The following is a 21,060-nucleotide window of genomic DNA, read 5'->3' as shown; positions in this document are numbered from 1 at the left end:
TAAAGTAAACATGAAAACAAGTGAGTTTTTATTGAAATTAATATGCATAATTAAATTTCTTGCTTGATGGAAATAAATATAGCAAAATACATATTTTTGGGGGTCATTTTCTTTCATGAACAATTTTAAAACAATTAAGTCATTTTGTTTATTTTCAACTGTCATATATATTTATTTTTAATTTTTGGATATTTTATGAAAGAAATGTGAAAATTTAATTTGTTAGTTGGGATTTTCTGTAATTTTGGACTTGCCTGATTGTCTTTCACATAGTAGGTGCTAGATAAATATTTTCAATGTGAACATTGTAGGAAGCAACAGTATTCATATTTAATAGTTTTATTAGTAAAGATTGTATAGTCTGCTGAACCTAACTTGAAACTATGGAGATCCAAAATAAAATTGTTAATTTCTCTTAGGAACTGAAGTTAAAAGATGAAGAATGTGAGAGGCTTTCAAAAGTGCGAGATCAACTTGGACAGGAATTGGAAGAACTCACAGCTAGTCTATTTGAGGTTGGTCTATTTACATCTTGGCCAACAGCAACATCTTGACTTTTATATATTGACAAATTGTTTTTTTGAGGGAATCTTGAAAAAGATTTGCTTAGCTTCATACATATTTATAAGTCTTCTAAGCAAAAGAGAAAATCTTTAAGCAATGTAGAGTTTACAAAACAACTATGGGCTACCAGTATCCGATTGTTAAAAAATGTATGTGTGCAAAGAAAAAAGGTAAATTTTAGTATTGATTTATATTTTACCAAATATTTACAGGCTACTTTAGATTAACTACATAAGACTGTACAACTAAGAGGGCAAACTCTTAGAGATAGTCATCTTATATGGGATGATTGGAGAAATATTAGAAGGCACATCTTCTTGTAAGAAGGCATACTTTTTTTTTTTTTTTTTTTTTTTGAGACGGAGTTTCGCTCTTGTTACCCAGGCTGGAGTGCAATGGCGCGATCTCGGCTCACCGCAACCTCCGCCTCCTGGGCTCAGGCAATTCTCCTGCCTCAGCCTCCTGAGTAGCTGGGATTACAGGCACGTGCCACCATGCCCAGCTAATTTTTTGTATCTTTTAGTAGAGACGGGGTTTCACCATGTTGACCAGGATGGTCTCGATCTCTCGACCTCGTGATCCACCCGCCTCAGCCTCCCAAAGTGCTGGGATTACAGGCTTGAGCCACCGCGCCCGGCAAGAAGGCATACTTTTTATATCCAGCCTGCCACCAGGACTAAAATTTCTGCCTAACTGGAGCAGTATTTCTCCATAGAGGTGCCACTGACATTGTAGGATGTTTAGTGTCCTTGGTATAAAACAGAGCCTATATGTATACATATGTAGAGAGATACAGAGAAGGAGAGAGAGAGACAGAGGCACTCATTATTATAGGGAGTTGGCTCTTGCTGTTATGGAGGCTAGCCAGTCTCAGGGAACTGCAGTGGGAGTCAGCAAACTGGAGGCCCAGAAGGGCTGATGGTGCACCTCCAGTCCGACTTTGAAAGCGTGAGAATTCAGAAGAGCAAAAGTTTCAGTTTGACTCTGAAAGCAGAAAAAAAACTCTTCCTTGGGGGAGGGTCACTCTTTTTTGTTCTGTTCAGGCCATCAACTGATTGGATGAGGGTCACCCACATTCTAGAGGGCAGTCTACTTTATTCAGTCTACCAATGTAAATGTTGTTCTTACCCAGAGACATTCAGGATAATATTTGAGTACGTATTTGAGCACCTTGTGATTCAGATTTGAGCACCTTGTGATTCAATTGACTGAATTGACATACACAATTAACTATCACAATAGGCTTTGCTCAAAAAGTGCTAGTAATACTCCCTAATCATTTTGACAGCTTACAGATATCTCTGGGGGGTGAGGTGAGGGTAATACTTCCATGGTAAGGACTGTTGCCGTAAAGTGTCTCCTTTGGGTTAAGACCTGAGTCTTTAGAAGTTCCTTAACAAAACATTGATGTGTTACTGGAATGGCTAATGCCATTATCACTTAACAATATATATATTTTTTTCTTAAAGATTTGTTCTTAAAACTTTTATTATAATAAACTTGTGAAATTCCATTACCTTTTGTTATTTATTCATAATCTATTTCAGTCTCAGGAATATATATATTCTTACATAGCTGTAATTTAATATTTGTGTTTTTTTAAATAACATTTTCAATGTTACTACACCATCGCTAATTGTAATGATAGTCATAATCTACCAGGTGCCTGTTCCACAACTTTTATCATTACAAGTAACATTGCACTGAATGTCTTTTGACATGTAGGACCTTTCGTGCCTTCTCTGCTCCATACCTCTTTGCCTTCTTTTCTGTCTTTTTGGGGTCATTTTCTTTCATGAACATTTTAAAACTAATTCGTTTATTTCCTTAGCTAGCTAGTCATCAGATATGAGAGGAAAATGAATTTAAGGATAGGAAGAATGGAAAGTTAAAGAGATAGAATAGAAGCTATGTGACTTGTTACATTTCTGTATATAGAGGGTTATACAGAAACATAAGATTTTTCTTCCAGTATTGTCCGAATGGAAGAAAATTTTGTAGTGATATATGGATACTAGGTAAGAAAGCAAATATATTAAGCTATTTATGTTAATTTTGATTTCCTGACTACTTGCATTTAATTTTAGCCCTGCTTAATTTTACCCATCTGTACATGTATGTATGTTCAGTTACATGAAATAGAAGGAGAAAAAACAGAAGGAAACTTCTACTTGTTAGTAGCAGGATGTGAAGGGCCAGAAATGTAGTTTGTGCAGTTAGTGAAATAGCATATCTAAAAAAATACAGTTTGGAGTCCCTAACCTTTTCTAACCCAGCGGTGGCCATTGAATTAGTATTGACACTGTGGCTACTTTCTGGAAATCAGAGTACATTGATTAGAGATGATTTTGGTAATGAAGAAAATTGTATTTGAACCAATTATGAATTGTGAAAAAGGTGCTAAAATTTTTCTTTGATCTTAATTGTGCCTTCATCATCTGTTTACTATTGTCTTATGAAAAGATCTTTTATTTTTGCACTTCATATGTGTTTGTGTATGTGTGCATAACTTTTTAATATTTGAAGATTATTCTGAATAAACAATATACACACTTTTGGTAAGCCTGACATGTATATTCGAATTAGGAGTTTATTATCCTAATGTTTATAATTACACTTTGTATGTAATAATGTTGAGTTTTAAAAGTATCAAATACTTAACCTCAAAAGTTATGTTTTTCTTCTAACACCTCCAATTTTCAGATAATATAAAATTAAATCCGTTGAATACTTTACAAAGCAGTCTACATCTCACATGGAGAATAAAGTCTTAAGATGTTGATGTTTTATAAGTCGGTTTAGTAAGTGTTTATGATAAGTCTAGTTCTCTCTCAGCAATACTATGATGCATAGAGGGCAGATTATTATCATTTTATCTGAGAAGAAAAGTGAGGCATAGAGAGGCTAATGAGCATTGCAGGTAATCATATTCATGATTCTTGCTTTACCTACTGTGAAAATCGTAAGTGGCATTTCTATTTGTCTCAAACCACAGAAAAGAAGTCATCACTGAGGCCTCTTATTTCTTCATTTCATGCTCAAATGATCAGTTAAGTCTTTTGATGCTACCTCTAGGACAAAGAGCAAATCACCTTCCAAGCCACCATCATTTGTTAGCTAAATCAATAGATAACAAACTTTTTGATCCTCTACTTGATCAGTACAAGAAAAATTTGAGCATGTACCTCCATTATGATGAAGATACCTAATATTTATTGAGAGATCCCTATGTGCTAGGTGCATATAGGCAGTGTTCTATATGAACAATATACATATTTATAAATTATACACACTTGCTAATGGACATACTAATGTGTTAACATATAAATACAAGTTTTAAAAGATAAGACATAATGCTTAAAATTTTTATTCTGGTACAAAAATACTTTATTCTCATTAAAACGTTAGTTATATGTACACGTTTTATATATGCTAAGTGACAGGGATGTGATTGAATATGTTACTTTATTTTAGAAAATCTTGTTGCAACAGTTTATATTCCAGATGAAGGTCTGGTCTGAGTTCCATTTTCAAAAGTAAATATAATGCTGTTTGTAACTCACATGTCTATTGTTCTAATAGAAGAAGGACATCTTTCCCTATTTTAAATCATTATACTAAATTTTCAGTTCCATTACCAGTTATGTGAAGGTTTTTCAAGAAAAATCCTCTGGCAAATATCTGTCTTCTCTAATACTAACACATTATTTCTACAAATTAATCAGAAGATGTTGCATTTAAACAGTGTTTTTGAAAAAGAGAAAACCTTCCTCTGAATCACTGCTAACCAGCTAGAAAAAAAATTTGTTATCAAAGTTTGTAAGAGTATATACATAAATGTAAGGATCTACAGCCTGCAGGGTAAAATTAGCTTATCTTTACTTTTTCACAGCCTGTGAACTAATAGTGATTTTTACATTTTCAAATCGTTGTGGGGGAAAAAAAGATTTTGTGACATGAAAATTATATGAAAAATTTAATATTATATAAATTGGAGGACAAATGTGGAAGAGTAACTATGACCACAGAAATTTGTTAATGGAGATAGAACAGAGAAGTAAAATCTGACATGACATAAAAGTGTGTGTGGGGAATCAAAGTGTAGAGTATCTGCATGTGATTGAAATTAAGTTGTTCTCAGCTTAAAAGAGACTTCTACAACTGTAAAATGTTTAATGTGAACCCATACTAACCACAAAAAAAGTAGAGTAGATACACAAAAGACGAAGAGAAAAGAAATTACGCTACCACAAAAAATCATCAAGCCTCAAGAAATAAATTAACAAAATGGTAAGAACAGTCCTTACTTTTCATCAGTTATTTAAATGTAAGTGGACTTAACTCAATCAAAAGAAATAGGGTGGCTGAATGGATTTTTAAAAAGCCAACTGACTTGGCATGGTGACTTATACTTTTAATCTCAGTACTTTGGGAGGCCAAAGAACGAAGATTGCTTGATGTCAGGAGCATCCAGGAGTTTGAGACCAGCCTGGGCAAACAGTGAGGCCATGACTCCAAAAAAATTAAAAATAAAAATTAGCTGGACGTGGTGGTGCATACTTGTAGTCCTAGCTACTTAGGAGGCTGAGCACACGAGTTTGATGTTGCAGTCAACTATGATTGCACCAGTACATTTCATCCTGGGCAATAGAGTGAGATCCTGTTTCTTTGTTGTTGTTTTAAAAAGCCAACTGTATGCTGTCTGTGAGAGAGACACTTTGGATTCAAGGATACATACAGACTGAAAGTGAAGGAGTGGAGAAATATTTCCATGTAAATGATATTCAGAAGAGAGCAGGGGTAGCTATACTTATATCAGCCAGAATATACTGTAAGTCAAAACAGTCACAAGAGACAAAAAAGGTCATTATATGATGACAAAAGAGTTCAACAAAAAAGTATAAAAGTTATAAAGACAGTCTTGCATCACTTATGGTGGGAATATATTCTGAAAAATATATTGTTTGGTAATTTTGTCATGAGATTTTATCATTATGCAAATATCATAGCGTGTACTTATACAAACCTAGATGTGGTAAAAGTTAGATTGCATAGCCTGCTATACACCTTGGCTATATGGTATTGCTTATTGCTTCTGGGCTACAAACCTGTACAACATGTTACTATACTGAGTACTGTAGGTAGTTGTGACATGATGGTCAATATTTATGTATCTAAACATAGAAAAGGTGAAGTAAAAATAAATATGGTATTATAATTTTATAGAAATTATAATATATGCATATTATATACTGTCATATATGCAGTCCATTGTCATATATGCAGTCATATATGCAGTCCATTGTCATATATGCAGTCCATTGTTCACTGAAATGTTATGTGGTGCATGACTGTATGTATGCACCCAACATCAAAGCACCTAAATGTATAAAACAAACTGAAAAATCTGAAGGGAGATATAGTAAGACATTAATAGTAGGTGACTTCAGTAGGTACTTCCAGTCTCTCTAATGAATAGATTATTCAGGTAGAAAATTAATAAGGAAACAGAACTGCATAGCAATGTAGACCAAATGGACCTAACAGATACGTATAGAACTTTTAACACAACAGCAAATGAATATGCATTCTTCTTAGGTGCACCTGAAACATTCTCCATTATAGTTCATGTTAGGTCACAAAACAGGTCTTAAATTTGAGAGAATCAAAATTATTCTCAGAATCTTTTTTTCCATTCACAATGGAATACAGTTAGGAATTAATAATAGAAAACAGGAAAACTCAAATATATGGAAATTAAATAATGATTTTTTTGAACAACCTTTGGATCAAATAAAAAATGAAAAGGGAACTTGAAAAATTTCTTGAGACAGATGAAACCGAAAGCACGATGTAGCAAAACTTACGAGATACAGAAAAAGCGGTAGTAAGTGGGGTAAATGGCTACATTAAAAAAGATGAATGATCTCAAACAACCTAACTTTATACCTCAAGGAATCAGACAGAGAACAAACTAAATTCAGACTTAGCAGAGAGAAGGGAATAACAAAGCGTAGAAATGAATAGAGAATAGGAAAATAACAAAATATTAAGAAAACCTGAAGTTTGTTTTTTGAAAAACGCTTAGTAGACAAACCAAGAAAAGAGAGGACTCAAATAAATCAGAAATGAAAGAGGAGATATTACAATGGATGCTTCAGAAATAAAAAGGATTATAAGTGACTTTTATGAACCACATACCAATCAATTGGATAATCTAGAAGAAATAAATTCCTAGACCATTTTCTGGAATCAAATTCCAGAAAACGGATTCAAGACGTAGAAACAAAAAAGCCCAAGACTAGATGGTTTCACAGGTAAATTCTACCAAACATTCAAAGAAGAATCGGTGCCAATTCTTTTTACACTTAAAAATTTGAAGAGGAAACACTTAGAAACTCATTTTATGAGGCCAATATCACTCTGATACCAAAGTCAGTAAATGTACCACAAGGAAGAATCTGTAGGCCAATATTCCTAATGAACATAGGTGTAGAATCCCTCAATAAAATATTAGAAAATCAAATTCAATACCATATTAAAAGGGTTATACATTATGACCAAATGATATTTGTCCCTGGGATGCAGGGATGCATCAACATAGGAAAATCAATCAGTGTGATAAACCACAGCAATAGAATGATATAATATACATTATCATCTTGATAGAAGCAGAAAAAGGATTTGACAAAATTCCACATTCATTTATGGTAAAAACTCTCAACAAAATAGATGTAGGAACTTAAAAGATAATAAAGGCCATATGTGAAAAGTCCATAGCCAACATCATAATCAGTGGGGGAAATTGAAAGCTTTTCTTCTAAGATCTGTTATAAGACAAGGATGCCCACTCTTCACCATTTCTGTATAGCATGGTATTGGAATGTTAGCACAATCAGACACGAAAAAGAAAAGGCAACCAAATTGGAAAGGAAGAAATAAAACTATCTGTGTGCATATGACATGATCACAAATGCAGAAAATTCTAAAGACAAAATTCAACAACAACAAAAGTTAGAACTAATAAATGAATTTGGTAGGGTTGCAGGATATGAAAATTAATGATGTTTCTTTACACAGTCAACCAGTTATCTGAAAAGGAATTTTAGAAAACAATCTCATAATTTCAGTGTCAAAAAGAATAAAATACTCAAGAATAAACTTAACCAAAGAGGCCAAAATACTTGTATAATGAAAATCATAGTATAGTTCATGAAGGGAATTAAGACACAGGTGGAAAGAGCTTTCTTTGGTTGGAAGAATTAATACTGTTAAAATGTCTGTTCTACCCAAGTGATGTACAAATGCAGTGCAATCCCTATCAAAATCCAATGGCATTTTTTAACTGAAGTAGAAAATTCATATGGAACCACAAAAGACGTTAATAGCCAAAGTAATCTTTTTTTTTTCTTCTGATATGGAGTCTCTGTTGCCTAGGCTGGAGCACAATGGCGTGATCTCAGCTCACTGCAACATCCGTCTCCCAGGTTCTAGTGACTCTCCTGCCTCAGCCTTCTGAGTAGCTGGGATTATAGGTGTGGACCACCACACCAAGCTAATTTTTGTATTTTTAGTACAAACAGCGTTTCACCATGTTGGCCAGGAGGCGAGAGTGATCCACCTGCCTCAGCCTCCCAAAGTGCTGGTATAACAGGCATGAGCCACCATGCCCACAGTAATCTTGAGCAAGAAAAATAAAGCTAGATGCATCACACTTCCCAATTTCAAAATACATGACAAAGTTACAGAAATCAAAACAGTATGATAATGATACAAAAACAGACATATGGACTAATAGAATAGAGAGCCCAGAAATAACACATTTATGGTTAGCTGATCCTCAACAAAGATGCCAAGGACATCCACTGGGGTGTAGGTAGTCTTTTCAATAAATGCTGCTGCGACAATTGGATATCCACATGCAAATGAATGAAATTAGACCCTGATCTCACACCATAAAGAATAATCAATTCAAATTGGATTAAAGACTTAATATCTAAGGCCTGAAACTGTAAAACTCAGAAGAAACAGGGAAAAAGCTTCTTGACATTGGTCTGGACGATGATTTTTTGAATGTGACACCAAAAGCAGAGGCAACAAAAGCAAAGTGGAGAAGTGGGAGTGCATCGAATTAAAAAGCATCTGCCCAGCAAAAAACAGTCAACAAAATGAAAAAGCAACATACTGAATGGGAGAAGTTATTTGCAAACCATGTATTTGATAAGGAGTTAATATCCAAAATAGGAATGCAGTAGCAAAAAAACAACCCAATTAAAAGATGGGCTAGGGACCTAAATAGACATTTCTCCTAATAAGACCTACAAATGGCCAACTGGTGTATGATGAGGTACCCAACATCACTAATCATCAGGTAAATGCCAATCAAACCCCAATGAGATAGCACCTTGCACTTGTTAGAGTGGCTGTTATTAAAAGACAAAAGATGGCAAATGTTGGCAAGTCTGTGGAGAAAAGGAACCCTTGTACACTATTGGCACTATTGGTGGGGATGCAAATTGGTGCAGCCATTATGGAAAACAGTATGGAAGTTTCTCCTCAAAAAATTAAAGCTACTGTATGATCCATCAATTCCACTTCCAGGTATATGTATCCAAAAGAAAATCGCTAACTTGGTGAGTTACATGTTCTGTGTTCATTCGAGCATTATTCGTAGTAGCAAAGTTATAGAAACAATTTAAATGTTTATTGATGAATGGATAAAAAAAATATGGGGTATGTGTGTGTATGTGAATACTACTCAGTCTTAAAAGAAAATGGAAATTCTGCCTTTTGCAACAACATGAGTGAACCTGGAGGACATTTTGTTAAGTGAAATAAGCAAGACACAGAAAGACAAATGCTACATTATCTCACTCATATGTGAAATCTAAAATAGTTGAGCTCATAGAAGCACAGAGTAGATTGGTGGTTGTCAGGGTTGGGTGAAATGGGAGATTTTGCTCAGTGGTACAAGATATCAGTTATGCAGGATAGATAAATTCTGAAGACCCAGTGTACAGCATAATGACTATTTTGTATGTTACAACTTTGGTAAAAAGGTAGATCTTGTGTGCTCACCACCTCCCCTCTAAAAAAAAGGTAACTGAGAGGTGCTGGATATGCTGAAAGAAAAAGAAAATGTTATGTATATTTCAGTGTTAATAAATATTTATTAAAATAGCCACATTAATTTGTGTATTATCTATGGCTGCTTTCACATTGCAACAGCAGAGCTGAGCTGAGAAGTTGCAACTCAGACTGTATATGTATACATACTGTTTGACTCTTTACAGAAAAAGTTTGCTGACTCCTGGTATAGGTGATACTTATATTATTTTCAGCTTTGGAAGGACAGTGTGATGGAAAAAGTTTAAAACTTTTTTGAATCTAACTTTTGATTTTTTGTCAATTTTTAAAAAATTCTGTACAAATTCTGCATGTTATCTTTTTAGATACCTATCCTGTCCCAGTCTAGTGCTCATCTTTCCTTTTGGGGCTCCAGTTACATGTATGTTATACCTTTTCACTGTAATCCTTATGTCTGTAGTGGAAACGTCACCTAAAATTTCACATCGCTTCTAAGTTTACTTTGCTATTTTGTTCTCAAATACCTTCAAACGCATTTTAAAAACAAACAAAAAACTTACCTAGCTCTTCTAACTGTTCTTCATTAGAGGTTTGGTCCAAATTGCGTAATTCACTATTAATGAAAACAAGGTCCATTTCCAAAAACTTCATCAACTGTTCTCTCCATAGTATGAATTACTTTTGCATTTATAGCTAAAATATTGCTTATCTTGAAGAGTCAGATTACTTGGGCTTAGTATTTTTAAAATACTGCCAAGTACTTTTCTGTGGACAGCCACTTATGCCAGAAGAAATACAGCAAATCTGAAACATTTGTTTTTTTTTAAAAGGAGAATATTTAATTCTAAATTTGACAGCTCTTAAGGACTTTGCAAGGTAGCCAGAATAATACTGCATGGAATATCTTCATGGTTCATATCATTTTGTTACAAATCATTGATAGTAAAGATTATCCTTTTTAATGTAAGCTGCAAATTCACATTCATGGGCACACATAAACTGCAATCATTACAGTACTGTGAAAGCAAATGAGCAAATGGGAAAACAGTCAAACTCTGATGTAAAGAACTTCCACTCTTCCATTCTACAACTGTGCATTTTGACAGACCTAGTGAAAGTGCCATTGTCAAACTATTATTAAATACCTTTGAAGCTCATTTTCTTCTTTCCTCTGATAAACTGTAAATTGAAGTTCTAAAACATAAGTACTTAAATCCCAGGGCACTAGCTCAAGTGCCCTATGTAGGCTTCCAGTCCATTCTTAATCCCTTATAGGGATTATTCTATACAGGAGTATAATCTTTTAAAAATAAAAAGATCATTTCTCTTTCTTGCTTAAAAAAACTGTAAGGCTTCATATTGCATTTAGAATAAAACTTGTAATTCTTATCCTGATATTTTATTTTATTAATACATATAATCAGAATGTAAGCTCCTTAAGAACAGGGACTTTTTTTCCCAGTAGGTAATCAATATCTGGAGCAGCAGCACCTCACAAGGAGGTGAAATGATTAAATGTTTCATAAATAAACATTATATGAATAAAGGGGAATTAAATACCTAGAGTTCCATACTTGTGGAACTAGAAGATTAAAACTATTAAAGGGTTAAACTCTTATCTGCCTTTTTAGGTTGCTTTGCACAAAATTGTCAGTATAACTTTATGAATGTTTTTATTGGAAGCCCTAAGACTTCTTAGTTGTCATTACTGTAAACTGCAACATTATTGGTGTGTTAATGTTTTTACTTATCCCTCCTGTATGTCTTTGCTGTGACTAATAAGAACATATATAGTGATGGCATTATAAAAATGTGGCTGCAAAGGAGTTGGCTTTGACATGTTGGTCATTGTTTGTTTGCCTTCATCACATTCACAGTCTTTACACAAGCATTAATCAGGAGGATTGATCTCAACTTGGCTGCCTCAGTGGTAATAGGTCCTAAAAGAAGGCACCTATTCCTGATGTCTCATAGTTTGTCTCTCTCTTTTCAACTGCTGCTTCGGTAGTTGACATTGAATACTTATTTTCAGGGTAACCTTTGGTAGTATATTCTTGCTTCAGTCATAAACACTAGGCAAAAAGCTTTTTGAAAACAAATGCTACTTTGTTTCCAAAATTTGAGATGTTAACTTTTTCAGGAAGCTCATAAAATGGTGAGAGAAGCAAATATCAAGCAGGCAACAGCAGAAAAACAGCTAAAAGAAGCACAAGGAAAAGTAAGTTTTTGCTGCTCTTAATAGTATAAAATAATTAGTGATAACTATTTTAAAGATACCTTAACATCTGTTGGCTTTCGTTCTGATGGTAAAGTAGTGCTTGTTTTCAATTTGGAAACTGCAGAATAATAGAAGAAAATAGCTACTATGTATATATAATTAATAGTGAACATTTGGTGTCCATTTATGTGATAACCAAATGATTAAAGCCTTGTAAATCACATGAATTATCCAAAGGATTATAGAATCACATTTTAAAGTTAATACTTATTTTAAAATTCACTGAGAAAAGCCACCTAAATGTTACTAGATTTTGCTGTTTTAGCAGTGAACTTCTACAACTAATCATAAGCTATTATATTTTGAAAATTCACAGAAATGTTAGATATTTTGATAATTTTCACAAATTCATTTGACATCGTGAATTAATAGATGAATCCAAACCGTATGGAAACATCAAAAAACTTGATTTTACTTTCTCTTTATTACTCCACAGGAAATAGAAATTAAAAGTTACTTTTCATCTCTGAAAGTGTTTTGACCAGATTGCTAATATTTAGCTGCATCTGTTATAAAACATATTTAATGTATGTGACTATGTTGATTTTTTTTTTCAAGATTGATGTACTTCAAGCTGAAGTAGCTGCACTGAAGACACTTGTATTGTCCAGTTCTCCAACTTCACCTACACAGGAGCCTCTGCCAGGTGGAAAGACACCTTTTAAAAAGGGGCATACAAGAAATAAAAGCACAAGCAGTGCTATGAGTGGCAGTCATCAGGACCTCAGTGTGATACAGCCAATTGTAAAAGACTGCAAAGAGGTAACTCGTCAAGGACTGTCCCCTCTGACTCTGTTGATACTTGTTAATTCTCATCACTGAGGTGTCAGTTATCATTTTGGCCAGCAAAATTTTTAGTACAAAATATGCAGTATTAAGATGGGGGAGGCTTTATCTAGAGCTGGCTGCTTTCAGGGATTCTTCAGTTCCATTCTCTACCTGACTGACCTTGGAGTACCTGCTGGAAACTTGGTAAGTTTCTTAATCTCAATATTTCATTAAGGGAGGAAACTATTATGTGTTGTCTAGAGGGTAGTGGGTGGCTTTAGTGATCTAACTAGTCCAAATTTATTTCTAGAGTGCTCTTACAAAATATGAACATAAGAAATATGTGAAAATAAGATGGTTTTCTTAAAGATCAGTGCACTTTCATTTAAATTCAGAGAGAAGAAGGAATTTTATATCAGTAAGGGAGTCCTAGAGTTAATTCAGATAATTAAGCAACAAAAAATAGAAATGATGGTAGCCTTACAACTTTGTAATGCTGAGGACATTTTGCTAAGTGAAATTTCAAGTTAGAGTAGAATAATTAGTGTTATTTCTGATCCCAAATTGGGTTTCACAGTTCAACCAGTCTCAGTTATTCAGACACTTACAACTATGTAAGGCTACTGTTATTAAGTATCCATAATAACTAAAAATTTAAAAAAGAAATAATGGTAGTCTTATTTTAAAAGATGTGTTATAAAGATAACTGAAATAATATATAAATATTTAGAGCTGTTTAGAGTAAAAATTGTTTTTAATCATTGCATACTATGAGAATGCATTTCTAAGAGGATTGATCAATAATTTATGAAGCTCTCCCATTTCTTCTTAGAAGTCATCTTTTACATTGTTGTTTCAAGTCTATCATTAATCTTGCAGAAATGTGTGTGCTTGTTAAATTTTTGTCTGGAAACCAGAAGTTTATTAAATGGAATAACCAATGCTGTTAACCTGTTTTAATTGAATTGCATTTTGACTAATTATTAACAAAAAAGATGCTGGTAAGAGAGAAGTTCAATACTTGGTTAAATCTGAATGTAACCAAATCTAAAATTTACATTGGTTTCTGTGAAATATTTAACAAACTTTTTTTTTGTCCTGACTTTAATTTGAATTCTTTGGAATTTAGATAGCTTTTTTAATTGCCTGGTACAACTTATATTTTTGCTGTTTCTCACTCAGTATGTGTAAGTAATTATGGACTTCCCCCCATTTACACTAACAAAATTTGAATGTCTTCTCATGGAACATTGTAAAGGTTCATTTTTAATTTTTTGAAATCTTTTAAAATGTGTGTAGGCAGCACATAACTTCAAAATAATAACCTTTGCTTTCCAGGTATGAGTTATATTCTGATGTTTCATAAAAAGCTTGTCAAAAAGTCTTACTAGACAAAGGGATTACATAAATTTGACCTATGTAAGTCTTATAAAATATGTAACAATCTGGAAGAAAATGATGCATGTCTATGTTTTTGTAGAAAACATGGTGGGGCACTCAGTCAGGACAAAAGCAGCAGTTTGTCTTCTGTAACATTTAAAATACACATGCACGCTTGCAGACATAGATGCCAAGTGCAAGGCTTTGGGATCAAGCCAGTTAGATTTCAATTTGGACTTTACTGCTTACTTGCTATGCAGTCTTGGGCAATTTACAAATGGGGATCATAATATCTCTTGCACAGTTGTGAGGATTAAATGTTTGTAAAGTGCTTACAGTAGTTTCTGGCACAAAGTCAGCTCTTAATAAATGGTTTAAATTACTGCCTTTGAACTAGAATCTTAGAGTACCATTTATCTGCTTTGGGGTTTATGTTCATTTTCTCAGTAACTTTAGAAAGAAAATGCATTTGAAAATGTAAGTATTGCTTATATGCTAATATTATTTATTTTTTTTGCTTTTAGCTTTGATTCAAGGAATTTATGAATTGGGCTAAAAAAAAATTCTCATGGAAATTGCCCTTATACACCCTAAAAGGAAATCTGTAGGAAAGCTTGGTTACCCTCAGCTCTTTGTTACATTCGTGTAGACTACTTGCACATCTGATTAAGCTATACTAAAGGCAGGCTGTAGCTGTAGTGAGTGCATCATTTATGGTGTGTCCAGTGCTTCTGGACAAGAGTGGCTTAGAGCTATAGGATGAAGGAGACTGCTCTAGTTTGGGTGGCTGATGTCAGTGGAACTTTGTATTCCAGCAGATGGTATTGAGCTGGACTTAGGGAATCTGAGAATCTGTAAGGAAGAATACTTGGGGAAGGTTTATTACAGAGGTGGGAAAGAGAGGGACGGCTGGAAGAGTAAATAGGAAGGCAGGTGCCATCAGTGGATTATTACTGATGCCTAAGATGGTAGCTGCTGGATGCCAAAAATATGTCAAAAATATCTAAATGAATGTTATATTTTAAGGTAGTCAGTTTAGGAGGCTTTATGTGTTCTTGTTTAATCCTGTTGCTTCTGCAATAAATGTTTTGACAGTTCTTTTGGGAATGCCTACAAGTTATAGTAGAACAATTAGTGTCATTTTTGATCGCAAACTAGGTTTCACAGTTCAGCCAGTCTCAGTTTATTCAGACACTTCAATTAATTAGGTTCCAGATTACTTTTTTATTATTTTTAGAACAGACTTGTCATCATTTATTATATTCTGAATAGAGTGCCACTTGTGTCTTAAGAGGAACTCCAGCTTTTTTTGTGGGAATGGGAGAAGGGGCTCAGGGTGAGGATAATGTTAGTATTATTGAACATGGTAGTGGATGATAATGGAAAAAGGCTGACTGGCTATTTGGGAGTCATTTTTTAAAAGGAAAACTGCTACCAGGTTATAACTAATCAAGAGTGGTTCAATTTATTATTTTAAATGAGCATTTTTTCAATGATGTTTAAATTAGTTTTGGTTTTGTAAAGTGGTTATGTTTGTACTTTATAAAAAGTGTTTTGTGTTTTCCTTTGGTTTGTTTGATAGGCTGACTTATCCTTGTATAATGAGTTCCGATTGTGGAAGGATGAGCCCACAATGGACAGGACGTGTCCTTTTTTAGACAAAATCTACCAAGAAGATATCTTTCCATGTTTAACATTCTCAAAAAGCGAGGTAACTTTTTTTCATGTTAGGAATACATTATAGTTGTTTCTATCTTTTTAAAACTAAATCATGTTGCATATTAATATCTCTTAAATAAGTTATTATAAAATGTCATGTTTTACTATTTTTGCCCTTCCATATTAGAATCATGATAATTTCTTGGCATTCACTTACTGAACATCCTTATATAAGCAGAGGCTCATTCACGCTAACATGTACTGTGTTGGAGTCAGGTATTAACTAGATATAGGGTATAGGGCTTATTTCTTGATTTGCAATCTAAGGTTCGGTGTAAGGGAAGTTCTCTACACACTCTGTTAAAGGTATCTGTTGTGTCTATCTATACATGATTAAAAATCCTATTTTTTTAACTTTAAAACAGGAAAAATAATGTCTTTGCCTGTGCCACAGGATTGTTAAAAAGATAAAATGAAGTAGATTAAGTAGATACAAAAAACTTAGAAAAATAAGGCAGTATAAAAATTTTAAGCTGTAATTTTAATTCGTTCTTACATGTGAAAGGTTTGTTTACAAACATCCTGTCAAAGTATAAGAAATTTAATCCTAAGAGCCTTAATGTTAAACATTTCAAGGATTTAATTGTAATGTTACTTATCAGAAGTTAAGATGAACATTTTTCACACTTTTGATATGAATATGTGCTGTTCATTGTGGCTCTGTATCTGGTTTCAGGTAGGCCATTCAGTATTAGTAGCCTTGACAGACTACAGAAGTTTGCCTGTTTCAAATCTCGTATCAATTCCTGCCATCTTCATCTAGGCATTTAATGTTTGATAATTCAGCTAATTCTTTTGTAGACTCACTCTTGTGCACATAAATACAAATTCAGAAAATATATAGCTAATTAATATATATTAGTGTGTTATAAATGACCAGTGTTTAAAAATATTGTATACATTTAGCAGAATAAAGCTTTAGGATATTAATTTTGAAGTGGCATTAACAGTAGATATTAATTGTGGGTAAGAAGTGAACAGAGACTGGAATTAATGCCTTTAATTCTCATCCAGATAATGAGGAAAGTTATTTTACCGTAAGTGAATTGCCTTTCATAACAGTGTTTGGATTATAAACTAAACCAAAATTGTGTGATTTTTTTTTTCCTTTTTCATTTGCTAAAGCCAAGCTAGTGGAATTTGGGAGAAGAAGAATTTATAAAATTAGTTTACTGTAGAATACAATTTTGATATTTTTCTGTCAGTGTAACATCTAATATACATTTTTTTAAGTTGGCTTCGGCTGTTCTGGAGGCTGTGGAAAACAATACCCTAAGCATTGAACCAGTGGGATTACAACCTATCCGGTTTGTGAAAGCTTCTGCAGTTGAATGTGGCGGACCAAAGTAGGTTTTTCCATGCATGACTTGTGAAAGTGACTGTTTTTGAAATGTTTTGGGTTGTAGTTATTTAGTTTTTCTGGTTTTAAATGTAGTTATATTTCCCTCAGATTTCTCTTTAGAGTCTGTGTAGCCCAAAGACGAATTCCTGAGACAGTGTGGAATACAGTATTTCAGATTTAGCATCAAAGGAGAGCCCTTTTAATTATAGATTGGTGCAAAAATAATCCTGGTTTTTGCCATTGAAAGTAATGGCACCAAGCATGATTACTTTGGCACCAACCCAATACAATAATATACATATATGATAGAACTAGAGATAGAAACCTGAGTGGTTGTATGTGTGTGTGTGTTAACCTCATATTGTGACCTATCGTGCATTGTGAAATCAGTTTAGTGGGTCATAAACAGAATTTTTGTTTATTATATTTATATATATAGCCATGTGTCCTGGGTTTCTGTATAAAATACTTCTCTCTGAAGGTGACCATCAAAAATAGTTTGGGAAGATTTAACACATCTGGCAAAGGTGAAAGGTTTTGCCTAAAACCACAGCATAATTGTGTCTTGTCTTCTGTTTAGAAAATGACTTTGAAAGCTTTTGAGAAAGATGCTTATTAAATGCTAAGAGCCAGATCAATATAGGGGACTGGAAAGCCTGAGAGCGCTCATAGAAAGCATAACTGACTGCTGTCAGGGTTATTTTGAAGCGAGAAGAGGAAAAGTCTGGTTGAGATGAACCAACAGGTCTCTGTTAAAGCTGTTGTGGGAATTGCGTATGCCTTTCTGTTTCCTATTAATGCTCGTTACATTCTCAGCAAGATTACAGAATGTTGTTATTGAGGTGATCATTTGTTGGAGGGTTCCTAGTCATATATTTGATTTGCTCTGTAAGCCACCTGTCCACCTCACTCCCCTAGTGCCGCACCTGTACCACAGTAGCCTCTGAATTTTAGGGAAAGGATTACATTCTTAAATTCTACAAACATAAGAGTATTTTTTTTCTGATCCTTCCACCTCAAATATGGAGAATTAAATTTAATCATAGCAGTTTTTGTACTTTTAAAGTCTATGTTATGCCACATTTTAAATATGGCATATGACAATTTTAATGTAGAATTTAAAATTTGTGCTTGCATTATATGTCACACATATCATACATGTGCACATATCATCAAATGGTAACAAATGGGGATATTAAAGTGGATTTATAGTATCTTTAGTAAAATAATTATTAGTTTGGATTTAGAGAACAGTTTACAAAGTTTAAGGATACTGTGTTTGTGGGAATGGGGCCAGAAACCAAGGCATTTGTGATGCATATCATATGGAAAAAACTGAAGGAAGATAGTGTCTTCTTTTATGAAACGTGAAGTATGGCTCTGGCCATGGCTCTTGTGAGCTAGAGTGTGAAGATATTGGCTAAATCAGTGGCACAGCACTGAGGGTTTTGAAGAACGTCAGATCATTCCTTCTATGATTAGGTACTCTTCTTGAAGGAAGAGAGATTTTGTTTAGGTGTTTGAAGCATAAAGGAATTTGGATAAAGAGCAGTACATACAACTGAAGGCCTAGAAACAAGAAATCAAAGCATGTTCAAAGGATGGCGAGTGTATGGAGAGGAAAGGGAAGATGTGAGAGATTTTAAGAAAGAAAAGTTAGATTGGGGTGGAGAGATAGGTAAAGGAGAAAAGAGTTAGAGATGTCTGACTGGAAGACTGATTTGAAGTGATTGTGGAAATTAACAGGAAAGGCTTTGGTTTGTGGAAGGAGATTACAGGTCTATATGTAGACATGTTAACATTCTCACATGAAAATGGCCAAACAAGGATTTGAAATCTTGGGTCTAGAGTTACAGAGATATATTAATGTAGTGTAGCATATTTGGAAAAAAAATTGGAGTTGGAGATCAGAGGTCTATTAGCGTTGAATCCTGGCTTAACTACAAATATATTAGTGTGTCCAATTTACAAAATGGCTTAGAAATGAGATCTTTTAAGAAACACTATACACCATAGAATGCTATGCAGCCATAAAAAAGAATGAGATCATGTCCTTTGCAGGGATGTGGCTGGAGCTAGAGGCCATTATCCTTAGCAAACTAATGTAGGAACAGAGAACCAAATGCTGCCTCTTCTCACTTACAAGTGGAAGCTAAATGATGAGAACACATGGACATATAGAAGGGAACAACACACACTGCAACCTGTGGAAGGGAAGAGGGAGAGGAACAGGAAGAATAATGGATACTAGGCTTAATACCTGGGTGATGAAATAATGGATACAACAACCCCTATAGCATATGTTTACCTGTGTAATAAACCTGCACATCCTGCACATGTACTCCTGAACTTACAAGTTAAAAAAAAGGAAACACTTATTATTTTAAAAGTTGATACTTAAAGCCACCTTACCAGATCCATTTCAAAATTAAACTAAATAGTAGACCAGCAGGTATATATCTGTTTCCAGAAGAACAGTGTATAAATTGATTTTTAGCAGATTGATGGCACATTTTAGTCTTGTGTAAATTATACTTTTGGAAGTTCCACAGATTTCCAACACTTTGTGCTTTAAGTTTCTAGATCTTCTATCCTCCTCAAGCTGGTAGTTAGTGCTTTTAAATATTGTTACAGATCATTAAAGGAATTGCTAATAAAGAAATAATAGCTTTTTGAAGAAAGATAGGAATTGGTTTTTGATTTTAATTGCCACCTCAAAAATTATCCTATTTCAAATACACATTGTTGTGTGTGTTCTTAATATAGAGGCACATTTGTATTATATTTAAGTATCGCTAAAACATTGTTTTTAATGTAGTTACTATATAATTTGTACTGTCACATAAAATGCTATTGGCTACTCACTTTACTTAGAGCTATGCTCATTTTGCATTGATGGGGAGTGATAGTCATATTAAGCCAGGTTTCTAGCTTAGGAGGAAGACAGCTGAGCTGCTGCAAGTCCAGTCTGATAGACATGCCAGCTTTACCTCACAGAACCATAGAGTAACAGATGGGTCATTTCTCATGCAGCAGTCATTGAACATGTGCTGTGTGCTTGGCACATGCTTGGTGCCAGGCATTTAAAGATGAATCAAAGTCCCTGCCCTCAAGAGGCTGATAGCCTAATCCCAGCCAGGAAGCCCTGATATAAAATTTTAGCTTTTTGTCATATGCAAATAGAAAGGATGGTGTGAAATTTAGTGAACTTGATAAACGATTGTTAAGATTCAGTATTTTTATAAGGTGGCTTATTCCTTTGTACTTCTCCCTAGGTCCCACATTAAATGCATATATAGCAACCAACCAACCAAATAAACAAATACCCGATCTGGAAACTATTACCCTGCAAGCTATCAACATACTTTGACACTTGAACAGTCATCATGAGGATATTTTCAACTGAGAAGTTGAAATCGTGATGGAAAGCTGAGAGCTGTCCTGCAGCTGATTACTCATTTGTAAATTTGTTCCAAGATGGGACATATATGGAAAACACCTAGTTTCTGTTTCTAGAATTATGGTTAATGTTACGGCATTAAACTTATACTATTAATAGAATGTAAGTCTCACAAGGGCAGAGACTTTGTCCTTTTCATCACTGTAGCCCAGCATCTAGAACTGTGCCTGGTACATAGCAGGTTCTTAAATATTTATTATCTAACCGAATGAGTAGGCAACTTATACAGAAGGTAGGGGCAAATGCTTTTAATTTCAAAAAACTGAAATTTATCATTATTTTACAGAAAATGTGCTCTTACTGGCCAGAGTAAGTCCTGTAAACACAGAATTAAATTAGGGGACTCAAGCAACTATTATTATATTTCTCCTTTTTGCAGATACAGGGTAAGTGACTTAACCATGAATTTTAATAAAGCTTGCTTTGACATGATACAGTTCACCATTCATGACATTTTTTCCA

General features: G+C 34.0%; 1 protein-coding gene across 4 annotated transcripts in view; it reads left to right on the top strand.

Annotated features, from left to right (window-relative positions):
- RAB3IP (RAB3A interacting protein) overlaps positions 1 to 21,060 on the top strand; it is a 74,963-nt gene that overhangs the window by 43,234 nt on the left and 10,669 nt on the right. For 2 of the 4 annotated variants that reach the window (XM_003927788.4, XM_010338428.3), the window contains exons 4-9: positions 420 to 515; positions 11,792 to 11,869; positions 12,488 to 12,691; positions 15,660 to 15,788; positions 17,030 to 17,142; positions 20,885 to 20,984. In XM_003927788.4, the coding sequence (XP_003927837.2) occupies positions 420 to 515; positions 11,792 to 11,869; positions 12,488 to 12,691; positions 15,660 to 15,788; positions 17,030 to 17,142; positions 20,885 to 20,984 (720 nt within the window). Of the gene's footprint in view, positions 1 to 419; positions 516 to 11,791; positions 11,870 to 12,487; positions 12,692 to 15,659; positions 15,789 to 17,029; positions 17,143 to 20,884; positions 20,985 to 21,060 lie in introns of those variants that run through there. The other 2 variants (XM_074402561.1, XM_074402560.1) reach the window with 2 other exon arrangements.

This window comes from Saimiri boliviensis, chromosome 7 (assembly GCF_048565385.1).
Source record: "Saimiri boliviensis isolate mSaiBol1 chromosome 7, mSaiBol1.pri, whole genome shotgun sequence".
Taxonomy (NCBI): Eukaryota; Metazoa; Chordata; class Mammalia; order Primates; family Cebidae; genus Saimiri; species Saimiri boliviensis.
This window is presented reverse-complemented; position numbering and strand designations above follow the sequence as displayed.